At 42.7% G+C, this 13,285-nt stretch overlaps 1 protein-coding gene across 1 annotated transcript in view; it reads left to right on the top strand.

Annotated features, from left to right (window-relative positions):
• IDUA (alpha-L-iduronidase) overlaps positions 1-13,285 on the top strand; it is a 179,132-nt gene that overhangs the window by 131,096 nt on the left and 34,751 nt on the right. Inside the window, exon 5 of the mRNA XM_068233576.1 lies at positions 1,448-1,543. Coding sequence (XP_068089677.1) covers positions 1,448-1,543 — 96 coding nt within the window. The remainder of the gene's footprint in view (positions 1-1,447; positions 1,544-13,285) is intronic.

Below are 13,285 nucleotides of genomic sequence, written 5' to 3'. Positions count from 1 at the left end.
GCAAAAGGGATGAGACAATAGGTAGGAGTGGGGGTGCTATAAGAACCAAAAATACTAAGACATGTTATCATTGACAGCTATATAAAGATGGTGCATGATTTAACCCAGGGGTCCCCAATCACAGGGCCACGGCCCACTGTCAGTCTGTGGGCTGTTTCCTGCCGGGCCATGGGCCTCTTGCTCCCCAACCCCGACCCCCCCCCCCCCCCCCCCCCCGCGGCCACCGCTAATGATATCTTAGCTGTCAGTTTATTCTGTACTTAAAGTGTACCAGAGACGACGCGACATGGTGAAATAGACATGTGCATATACAGTGGCAACAAGCATATGGACACTTATGCTGTGCTCCTTAACTTTTTTCCCTGCCTAAAAGAGTTTATAATTAGCTATGGAACTGACAGTTTTTCTCCAGTCAGGACCCAGTGGACTCATAACAAATTACAGCTATAAAACACTTTCCTAAGCAGATACCTGGGCTTTTTACTCTGGGACTCTTGAGACACTGCAATTGAGCAGAGACTATGAAACATTAAATCTGCTTTGTACATATTTACGCATAAAATAAAACCTTGAGATATCTAAAAGAGTCATTTTTAGGAGTAGAAGTACAGATCCAATTGTTTATCTCATTAGTTTATTTTCATCTCTGTAAAAAAAAATATAATATAGTGTATATTATATACAGTATATTATACACTATATTTTTTTTCTTCATAGAACAATAAATGTTTTACGTCAAAAATCTTTCAGCAGTCAGATTGCTCAGCTGCCATTTGATGCCTATCTGTTGAAGCAGGTGATTTGGACGCCGGCGGCCGAGTGGTAATAAGGGCACTGCTGCTATAATGGTGCCCAGTGTATAATTTAGGTGCTGGAGGCACACGCTAGAAATAAATTTTAGCTTTGGGGGGATTGGTAGGTTATTGTTAGGTGTAGGTACTTGGTGGGTTAGGTAAAGTGATAGTAGAGTATCAGTACAAATTAATCATAATATATATATCTCCATGTGACAGTAAGTTGATTAAAGAAATTTGCATTCATCCTTCAGACCAGCACCCTCTCATTTACTGCTTGTAGTGTTGTAGTTACATATAAATTGCCATATGTGCAAACCCTCCATTGATTCAATATGCATATCAATACCAGCTGAGCCTTTGTTTGTTTGTGTGTGTTGAGGATACATTTTTTTTGGGGGGGGAACATGGAAAATCCAGTCTGGATGACCATTTTTCCTTGAATGGTAGTGGCCAAGGGACATCTGGGATGGTTCTACAAAAATATGACCTTTTCTCAGTTTTTCTTACACAATCAGACTAGGTAATGATTATTATATGTACCTTGGTAAAGTTAAAAGAAGCTGACCTGTTAATATGTCTAATATTAATATGTGTTATTATTCACAATGCTGCGAACTGTGGTATAATAAACCTTCTCTTTTTCCTTATAGAAAGATATGGATTATCTCATGTCTCATCATGGAACTTTGAAACATGGAATGAACCAGATAATCATGATTTTGATAATGTTTCATTAACAGTTAAAGGTATTTAGTTATTTTTTGCTTATTCATGATACACAGACATAATGCTAACGATGAATGTTGTTTGTAGGTTCATAAGACAAGAAATGCACCTTGTCAGTATGGAATGTATTGGCATTGACTTATGGTGGAAATTGGATTCTGGAAAGGAATATGCAAGCATTAGGCATGCCACTTTGGTGTGGAAGATATTGAAATGTGCATCTATTGGATATGAAAACTTCAGTTTTATAAACAGTCATTAATTCTGGTTACTTCTTCATATAAAATTCTTTAGCTCCATAACATTATTAACTGCTTTCATATGTTGCCACAGCATCTCAATTCCCACTCGTGTATCATAGCAGCTTTCAGCTCACTACTAGGCTAGTGTTATTAGTTATTTAGCTTGCTTGCTGTTTACTAGCCTTTATACAATACATCGGTACTGCCTGTGTACATGAAGATATGGGCCTTCATACTGTCAAGTGAGAAACATGCTGGTATGAGCAGAACTAGAAACCATGAAGCCCATAGCAAAATTTTAGTTCCCCCCCCCCCCCACTCCCCCAAAAAGAATGTAAGGTACCTTTGTGTCATACCCCCCTACTATGGCGGTCCCTCCTCCTTTGCATACAGGTGCCAAAGCTGATCTCAATTTTTTAAATGCCAACTACTTCAGTGTAATGGAGATCCTCTGATTATTATTATACTTTCTGAGACACTCAGGAGTAACTAATATGCAGAACCGGGAGGTCAGAAGTATTTATACTGTATCAAAATAAATTATGTAGCAATCCACATTATATCCAGGCAACTAGCACTTTCCATGGCAATTTCCATACGTTTCTCTTCACAGTAATTTAACGTTGTGATCTTTGATTTATAGCTTAATAGTTACCTTTTGAATAAATGATGCTGGTATCTAAAGAGTTGGTGTACTTATGCTTAAGTGTGTTTAAAATAGCTTAAACGTAAACCTTGATTAATAATGAAATATACCTGCATTATTTTTTTATACCCTTTTTAAGATATAAGCATGCCAATCCCATTATGTGTAGTTATTACACTGTGCTTATACCTATAGTAATACTGCACCCTGTGTTTATTTCTACTGAAATAATGTGCTTTGACGCTATCTCCCTGCTTCTACAAGGGGGAATTGACTATCTAAATTCATTAGCATATCCTGCTGATATAATATCTGAGAAGACTCTAAGCCTATTTTTGTAATGTAAAAATTGCAGGCCATAATGTTTCTATTTTACAAGAGAAGCAAAATCAGTAATACAAGTACTGTATATTACAGTACATTATTCATTTTTTTGTATTTATATAGCACCGACATTCCCTGCAGAACTTCACATAGTTTATATTGAAGTCACAAATTGTTCCTCAGAGAACCTCAAATCCCTGCCGAAGTCTAATGTCAAACCAGAGAGCCCGGAGTAAACCCACACAAACAAAAAAGAGCATACAAACTCTATTCAGACAGTGTTCTTATCCAGATTTGAATCCAACCACAACACCACCATGCCTTAAATATAAGTACATTATATCTTTGAGGATTTTCAAAATGAAAGGTACCTTATTTTATAGGACATAACCTTTCCTCTTACTTCACTGTTGTATAGAGATTCATAACAAGAAGTACTGTGATTGTTTTCCACGTAATGTATCAGAGATCTTGACATATGAACATTTTGCCTTTGATTAATTAATCAAGAGAACTTTTATTGCTTCTCCACATCTTCAGGCAGGCTTTTATCTTCTTAGCATGCAATAGCTTATATCTTGCCACTCCCCGCTAATGTCTTTATTATTATTAAACCACAAAGTCTCTTATGCACTTGTGCAAAGGGCCTGTAATTCACTGGATGCCGTTATGCGGTTCTTTTTCATTCCATCCACATGTTAGCAGAACTGACCAAAGATTTTATTCTAACTTCAAGTTCAACCTGTCATGTTTAATGCATTTGAGAGGAAGTTGGCATTAAAGCAAATATGTAGCAAAAAAAAAAAGTCAGATACCTGTGGAGAGGAAAGGCCCTTCCCTGTCCCTTCTTGGTGTCCTCGTTCCCAGAGCTCTTGGAAGGCTTTGGAAGCATTTGTGTTGCCAAGTGCTTTTGAAGACAGATGGCTCTGTACTGCACATGCACAAAAGCGCACTCATGCATGCTCCTGCATGTGCAATTCGGATGCCACCTGTCTTCGGAAGAACTCGGGGATACAGTTGGTCAAATACCTGTATCCTGGGTGATGGTACTGGAATGAGGGAACCAAGCAAGGAATAGGAGGGCTCTATAGAATCCAGAGCTTTCCCTCTCCATAGGTCAATTATTAAACTTTTTTATTATTTTCTTCAGTATTAAGTTAATGAGCCATGCACAATGTTATGTTCATTGCAGATCTGTACTTTTTGCAATACATATTTTGAAAATGACTGGGTTGAAAGGGTTTATATCTTGTTACAAACTGAGCAGAGAGGAACTAGATGCCTAGAGAAGTGGGCAGGTTCAAAGTGAGGGGGTTAACTCACCCTTGTTGCCAACTTTGGCTGATGCGTTTCATGTCACCTTCCTCATCACTTTGATACTTCCTCCTAGTATCGGAATGACGGAATGTGACATGGAGCTAAATTGAATGGATACTAAATTAAAAAACACAGAGGCTCATTCCTACCCATTAACCTATGTGGGTGATGATAGGATAGGGAGAGGATTTTTTGATAGTTCAGTCTGCTCTTCAGTTTTATCTGGCTGCTTTAAAAAAAAATCACCCAAGTCAGTTTTTCAAACCCAGCAAGCACAAGACTGGAAATAAAAATAAATACTGTATAGTCTGGTATATAGGGCAAAACAAAAATCAGGGGTCGTCTTATATGCCGGGTGTCATTAATGCCGGGTGATATGCCCTATCCTGTTACCGACTCTCAGATCTCGCTGCTGAGGACTATAGTGAAGCGGCGCAGGTGCACATGTGTGAGATCGGAGAGGCAGAGAAGGAGGTAAATAAAGTACAAGGGTGGGCCAGAAGGGTGAAAGAGGTGTGTTTTACTGGCACAGCATGATCTATTCTTCCATACTGCTCTGATAAACAGGTAGACAAGGACAGCTGACCAATCCGCTTAGGGAGAGGGAGAGTTGACCAATCCAACCAGTCAATCGCCTATATACTGTTATATACTAAGTACCACATACAGTACAGCACCAGTATCTGTTCATACATAGCACCAGTATATGATGTTGTTTTAATTTTTATTTGGTGTGCGTTGGAAGGGGGTAGTCTTATACGGCGAGTATATTCCAAACTATATATTATAACTGGAAAAGTTGGGGGGGTCGTCTTATACGCCCAGTCGTCTTATACGCCGGAGCTTATGTAGTCTTTGTTTTCAAAACATTATATATTTCACACAAAATACATAAAAAAAACACACCTGAAGAAGGGCTAAAAAAAAAAAAAAATGCATGATGCTGTAGGAAAAACATAGATTTTGTGTACATAGCAAACCTAAGACAAAAACACTAGCTCATTATTGGTATGATGAAAAAAGTTTGATACAAGTTTGATACAATCATGGCATGCATACACCTGCCGCACCAGCTAAACTACACAGCACTGCACTGCACTACACTAATACTACACTGCACTACACTAACACTACACTGCACTACACTAACACTACAATGCACTTCACTAACACTACACTACACTGTAATGCACTAACACTACACTACACTAACACTTCAGCTCTCACCTGATCCTGCTGCCTCATTCCTCTCCGCTTCACTCCAGTCCTGTTGATGCAGACACACTCCTTATTCTCTTCTCCTCCTGCAGCTGCTGACGATATACACTGCAGCCGACTGCTGCCATACAGCTCCGGGTCCTCCCTACTTTCAGTTTCCTTTCTTCCTTATTAGTGGTTGTTACTATAATCCCAGCGGTGCATGTGCGCTGGGGTCATGCAGGAGAAAAAGAGTGCATCTATATCAACAGCGCCGGAACAAGGGGGAGAGGAGCTCGGCAGCAGGATGTGGTAAGTGCTTCTCTGTGCACTCTGCACCACTGGCTACCTTAACTTTGGAATAAAAGACAACCCCCCCCTTCCCCTCCAGTTTTGGGGAAGAAGTGCGTCTTATATTCTAAAAAAAAATAAAATGCTAATTTTGTTTACTTTTTATAGTAAAGAAAACATAAAAAGTTTTTAGCAATTGTAGAAACCCACTTTAACTCATTGATTTTTTAATCTTTATTGAAGAAGTTGAAGACTTAACAAAGATTGCATGATTGATACAGGTCAGAGAAATTCTAAATGAAAGAAGCGGATACTGTTCAGTTAGGAGGCTAAATGTATCCTATCATATGTTGTGCATCTCCGTGCACTCCAAATTTAGCCCTGTGGCAATCAAGCATAAATGAGTACCACCATTAAAGAAAAAGAGAAAGCCATCTAGGGCACTACATCAAAAGAATTATACTCCACAATGTCTCCAATTCAAATCATAAATCTTTATTTCAACAAGCCGGTTCACAATTAAAAACAATTAAAAAGCTTAAAAAGCTCCCAGAGGCTGCCAATGTAATGGATATAAGCCCCCACTAATAAATAGGAAAATTGATATATATACATGCATCAATAATATACGATAAAGTCTGTGAACACCGCTGTCACCCACAGGAGCCGAGGCTGTGCACGACCAGGTCAGCAGGCCCACAGGAATACAGAAAAAACGGAAGGTCCGCACCAGTCCAAGGTTCCAAGCTTTATTCGGACATATACATCAGCAAGACATTAGGACAAGCATCAGAGAGCTGACATGTTTCGAGCCATTCAGGCCCTTAATCATAGCTAACTGACTAATGGTAAACTCCCCTTAAATAGGGGATTGTCTGAACACCTGATCCTCTGAACCACATCCAAAAGGGGGGAGGGGACAGAGGAGAAAACTATAGTTTTCCAGGTGCAAGTCATATTTCTTCTGAATAGGTACATACAAATTGCATAAAACCACATACACAGAAAATTAAAACATATTAACCACTTCAGGACCACAGTCTTTTCGCCCCTTAAGGACCAGAGCCTTTTTCTCCATTCAGACCACTGCAGCTTTCACGGTTTAATGCTCGGTCATACAACCTACCACCTAAATGAATTTTACCTCCTTTTCTTGTCACTAATACAGCTTTCTTTTGATGCTATTTGATTGCTGCTGCGAGTTTTACTTTTTATTATATTCATCAAAAAAGACATGAATTTTGTCAAAAAAATGACTTTTTTAACTTTCTGTGCTGACATTTTTCAAATAAAGTAAAATTTCCTATACATTTGAGCGCGAAAGTTATTCTGCTACATGTCTTTGATAAAAAAAAAAACCATTCAGTGTATATTTATTGGATTGGGTAAAAGTTATAGCGTTTACAAACTATGGTGCCAAAAGTGAATTTTCCCATTTTCAAGCATCTCTGACTTTTCTGCGCACCTGTCAGGTTTCATGAGGGGCTAAAATTCCAGGATAGTACAAATACCCCCCAAATGACCCCATTTTGGAAAGAAGACATCCCAAAGTATTCAGTGAGAGGCATGGTGAGTTCATAGAAGATTTTATTTTTTGTCACAAGTTAGCGGAAAATGACACTTTGTGACAACAACAACAAAAAAAAAAAGTTTCCATTTCTTCTAACTTGCGACAAAAAAAAAATGAAATCTGCCACGGACTCACTATGCTCCTCTCTGAATACCTTGAAGTGTCTACTTTCCAAAATGGGGTCATTTGTGGGGTGTGTTCACTGTCCTGGCATTTTGGGGGTGCCTAATTGTAAGCACCCCTGTAAAGCCTAAAGATGCTCATTGGACTTTGGGCCCCTTAGCGCAGTTAGGCTGCAAAAAAGTGCCACACATGTGGTATTGCCGTACTCAGGAAAAGTAGTATAATGTGTTTTGGGGTGTATTTTTACACATACCCATGCTGGGTGGGAGAAATATCTCCGTAAATGACAATTTTTTTATTTTTTTTACACACAATTGTCTATTTATAGAGATATTTCTCCCACTCAGCATGGGTATGTGGAAAAATACACCCCAAAACACATTATACTACTTCTCCTGAGTACGGCGATACCACATGTGTGGCACTTTTTTGCACCCTAACTGCGCTAAGGGGCCCAAAGTCCAATGAGTACCTTTAGGATTTCACAGGTCATTTTGAGAAATTTCGTTTCAAGACTACTCCTCACGGTTTAGGGCCCCTAAAATGCCAGGACAGTATAGGAACCCCACAAATTACCCCATTTTAGAAAGAAGACACCCCAAGGTATTCCATTAGGAGTATGGTGAGTTCATAGAAGATTTTTTTTTTTGTCACAAGTTAGCGGAAATTGATGTTAATTGTTTTTTTTCACAAAGTGTCATTTTCCGCTAACTTGTGACAAAAAATAAAATCTTCTATGAACTCACCATACTCCTAACGGAATACCTTGGGGTGTCTTCTTTCTAAAATGGGGTCATTTGTGGGGTTCCTATACTGCCCTGGCATTTTAGGGGCCCTAAACCGTGAGGAGTAGTCTTGAAACCAAATGTCGCAAAATGACCTGTGAAATCCTAAAGGTACTCATTGGACTTTGGGCCCCTTAGCGCACTTAGGGTGCAAAAAAGTGCCACACATGTGGTACCGCCGTACTCAGGAGAAGTAGTATAATGTGTTTTGGGGTGTATTTTTACACATACAGATGCTGGGTGGGAGAAATATCTCTGTAAATGACAATTATTTGATTTTTTTTTACACACAATTGTCCATTTACAGAGAGATTTCTCCCACCCAGCATGGGTATGTATAAAAATACACCGCAAAACACATTATACTACTTCTTCTGAGTACGGCGATACCACATGTGTGACACTTTTTTGCAACCTAGGTGCGCTAAGGGGCCTAACGTCCTATTCATTTTGAGGCATTTGGATTCTAGACTACTCCTCACGGTTTAGGGCCCCTAAAATGCCAGGGCAGTATAGGAACCCCACAAGTGACCCCATTTTAGAAAGAAGACACCCCAAGGTATTCCGTTAGGGGTATGGTGAGTTCATAGAAGATTTTATTTTTTGTCACAAGTTAGTGAAAAATGACACTTTGTGAAAAAAACAATAAAAATCCAATTTCCTCTAACTTTTGACAAAAAATAAAATATTCTATGAACTCATCATACACCTAACAGAATACCTTGGGGTGTCTTCTTTCTAAAATGGGGTCACTTGTGGGGTTCCTATACTGCCCTGGCATTTTACGGGCCCAAAACTGTGAGTAGTCTGGAAACCAAATTTCTCAAAATGACTGTTCAGGGGTATAAGCATCTGCAAATTTTGATGACAGGTGGTCTATGAGGGGGCAAATTTTGTGGAAGCGGTCATAAGCAGGGTGGCCTCTTAGATGACAGGATGTATTGGGCCTGATCTGATGGATAGGAGTGCTAGGGGGGTGACAGGAGGTGATTGATGGGTGTCTCAGGGGGCGGTTAGAGGGGAAAATAGATGCAATCAATGCACTGGGGACGTGATCGGAAGGGGGTCTGAGGGGGATCTGAGGGTTTGGCTGAGTGATCAGGAGCCCACACGGGGCAAATTAGGGCCTGATCTGATGGGTAGGTGTGCTAGGGGGTGACAGGAGGTGATTGATGGGTGTCTCAAGGTGTGATTAGAGGGGGGAAATAGATGCAAGCAATGCACTGGCGAGGTGATCAGGGCTGGGGTCTGAGGGCGTTCTGAGGTGTGGGCGGGTGATTGGGTGCCCGCAAGGGGCAGATTAGGGTCTAATCTGATGGGTAACAGTGACAGGTGGTGATAGGGGGTGATTGATGGGTAATTAGTGGGTGTTTAGAGGAGAGAAGATCTGCGGGCGATCTATTGGTGTGGGTGGGTGATCAGATTGCCCGCAAGGGGCAGGTTAGGGGCTGTTTGATGGGTGGCAGTGACAGGGGGTGATTGATGGGTGGCAGTGACAGGGGGTGATTGATGGGTGATTGACAGGTGATCAGTGGGTTATTACAGGGAATAACAGATGTAAATATTGCACGGGCGAATTGATAAGGGGGGGTCTGAGGGCAATCTGAGCGTGTGGGCGGGTGATTGGGTGCCCGCAAGGGGCAGATTAGGGTCTAATCTGATGGGTAACAGTGACAGGTGGTGATAGGGGGTGATTGATGGGTAATTAGTGGGTGTTTAGAGGAGATAAGAGATGTAAACAATGGATTTGGGAGGTGATCTGATGTCGGATCTGCGGGCGATCTATTGGTGTGAGTGGGTGATCAGATTGCCCGCAAGGGGCAGGTTAGGGGCTGTTTGATGGGTGGCAGTGACAGGGGGTGATTGATGGGTGGCAGTGACAGGGGGTGATTGATGGGTGATTGACAGGTGATCAGTGGGTTATTACAGGGAATAACAGATGTAAATATTGCACGGGCGAATTGATAAGGGGGGGTCTGAGGGCAATCTGAGCGTGTGGGCGGGTGATTGGGTGCCCGCAAGGGGCAGATTAGGGTCTAATCTGATGGGTAACAGTGACAGGTGGTGATAGGGGGTGATTGATGGGTAATTAGTGGGTGTTTAGAGGAGATAAGAGATGTAAACAATGGATTTGGGAGGTGATCTGATGTCGGATCTGCGGGCGATCTATTGGTGTGGGTGGGTGATCAGATTGCCCGCAAGGGGCAGGTTAGGGGCTGATTGATGGGTGGCAGTGACAGGGGGTGATTGACGGGTGATTGACGGGTGATTGACAGGTGATTGACAGGTGATTGACAGGTGATCAGGGGGGATAGATGCATACAGTACACGGGGGGGGGGGGTCTGGGGGGGGGTCTGGGGAGAATCTGAGGGGTGGGGGGTGATCAGGAGGGAGTAGGGGGCAGATTAGGGACTTAAAAATAAAATAGCGTTGACAGATAGTGACAGGGAGTGATTGATGGGTGATTAGGGGGGTGACTGGGTGCAAACAGTGGTCTGGGGGGTGGGCAGGGGGGGGTCTGAGGGGTGCTGTGGGCGATCAGGGGGCAGGGGAGGGGGAAATCAGTGTGCTTGGGTGCAGACTAGGGTGGCTGCAGCCTGCCCTGGTGGTCCCTCGGACACTGGGACCACCAGGGCAGGAGGCAGCCAGTATAATAGGCTTTGTATACATTACAAAGCCTATTATACTTGTTACATGCGGCGATCCGGGTGCTAGTAACCCGCCGGCGCTTCCGAACGGCCGGCGGGTTACAACGAACGGTGGGCGGAGCCAGTCCCCGGCGGCTGATCGCGTCACGAATGACGCGATCGCCGCACAGCCACTCCCGCAGCCGCCCCCGCCGATGGGCGTATTGCGGTCGTTTGGGCCCGGTCTTTGCCGCCGCCCATCGGCTGGGGGCGGTCCTCAAGTGGTTAAAATATATTTTCTTTCTCAAAGAGCAGCGAACATCAAAAATTTATAGATTTAGCGACATGCAATGTCACATAGAGCCATGGTATGTGGGGGCAGGAAATCAGGAAAGGGGGGGGGGGGAAAGCGGGTGAAAGAAGGGGGGGGGTAGAAGAAAAGAAAAAAGGATAAGGAGGAAGGGAAGGAAAAAGAAGGGAGAAAAAAGTGGGGGGGGGGGGGGGGAAAGCAGGGAAAAGAAAAGAAAAAGAAAAGAAAAGGGGGGAGGGGGGGGGGTGAAAGAAAGGAATCATGTGATGAACGCCAGGTCCCATCTAGCGTTAAGGCCCCGAGGGGCTCTGGAACCCAGGCGATGTATCCACATAGCCTCTCTTTTCAGTAATTGCTTATAGAGGTCGCCTCCTCTCTTAGATGGTAACACCCGCTCAATCCCCTGAAAACGAAAACCCCTCATCACCCCATCATGTTGGTCCCTAAAGTGCTTGGCCACATTAGAGATGTTTGTAGTGGCCCAACCCGCCCCTAAATAATGTTCAGCCACCCTCTGTCTTAATGGCCTTGTGGAGCACCCCACGTATTGTAATGAACACAGGGTGCACTCAACCAAGTACACCACAAATTTTGTGGTGTACTTGGTTGAGTGCACCCTGTGTTCATTACAATATGTGGGGTGCTCCACAAGGCCATTAAGACAGAGGGTGGCTGAACATTATTTAGGGGCGGGTTGGGCCACCACAAACATCTCTAATGTGGCCAAGCACTTTAGGGACCAACATGATGGGGTGATGAGGGGTTTTCGTTTTCAGGGGATTGAGCGGGTGTTACCATCTAAGAGAGGAGGCGACCTCTATAAGCAATTACTGAAAAGAGAGGCTATGTGGATACATCGCCTGGGTTCCAGAGCCCCTCGGGGCCTTAACGCTAGATGGGACCTGGCGTTCATCACATGATTCCTTTCTTTCACCCCCCCCCCTCCCCCCTTTTCTTTTCTTTTTCTTTTCTTTTCCCTGCTTTCCCCCCCCCCCCCCACTTTTTTCTCCCTTCTTTTTCCTTCCCTTCCTCCTTATCCTTTTTTCTTTTCTCCCCCCCCCCTTCTTTCACCCGCTTTCCCCCCCCCCTTTCCTGATTTCCTGCCCCCACATACCATGGCTCTATGTGACATAGCATGTCGCTAAATCTATAAATTTTTGATGTTCGCTGCTCTTTGAGAAAGAAAATATATTTTAATATGTTTTAATTTTCTGTGTATGTGGTTTTATGCAATTTGTATGTACCTATTCAGAAGAAATATGCCTTGCACCTGGAAAACTATGGTTTTCTCCTCTGTCCCCTCCCCCCTTTTGGATGTGGTTCAGAGGATCAGGTGTTCAGACAATCCCCTATTTAAGGGGAGTTTACCATTAGTCAGTTAGCTATGATTAAGGGCCTGAATGGCTCGAAACATGTCAGCTCTCTGATGCTTGTCCTAATGTCTTACTGATGTATATGTCCGAATAAAGCTTGGAACCTTGGACTGGTGCGGACCTTCCGTTTTTTTCATCAATAATATAAATAGATACAATCCTGGTTCAGGCAGATGCCTAATGTGTACAAAAAATTCCTTTTAACAAAGTGCTTGAAGTGCAATAAAAAAGTGCCAGTGCCATGAAAAATTAGGTGCTGTAACCCTACCTAGATATACAAAACATATATGTGAATAATCACTCAAAAATCAATAAGATCATGAAAAACATCATCTGAAGAAAAAAGGTGCCAGTGCATAAGAGGTGGGTATATGTGTGCATGCCCACACCCATCAAAAAACGGATGGGCGTGCGCATACACACAGACCACCACAAATCAAATAATCAAGAAAGTGCTCAAGAATTTACAGGCAAAGTATATTGATTCACTGTGGAATACAAGTCAAGATCACCTTTACAGTGTAATCCAATGTGGACAATTCAGTGACTAATATAGCATCTGCTTACCAGACAAATGATCGTGGGGAGCCAGGGGAGATGCCTTGCGCGGTCGCAGCTAGCTGCTGCTTCTGAGGAGGCTGGCTAAATGTATCCTGTCTGCTTTACACAATGAGGTCTGCATTAAACGCATACGTTGCTTCATAATCAGGTCAGATACTATGGTACATGCGCATTATCGCACATATTATCCATAATCCTGCTGTAGACTGCATGTTAGGACAATGCAATCTAGTATAATGCAGAGATGTGAACATGCTCATAGAGTTGTACAGGCAGTGCATTCATGTGAGTGAAAGCATCATATTATTGCACAACGCAACGTGGATAGTGTGAATGAGGCCTTATCTAGTTGGCAATCAAAATAGGGGCTTACTTGTAAAAAAGAATAATAATAG

This window comes from Hyperolius riggenbachi, chromosome 1, assembly GCF_040937935.1.
Source record: "Hyperolius riggenbachi isolate aHypRig1 chromosome 1, aHypRig1.pri, whole genome shotgun sequence".
In the NCBI taxonomy this organism is placed as follows: domain Eukaryota; kingdom Metazoa; phylum Chordata; class Amphibia; order Anura; family Hyperoliidae; genus Hyperolius; species Hyperolius riggenbachi.
Note: the sequence above shows the minus strand (reverse complement) of the source record. Positions and strands in the feature narration are given on the sequence as shown.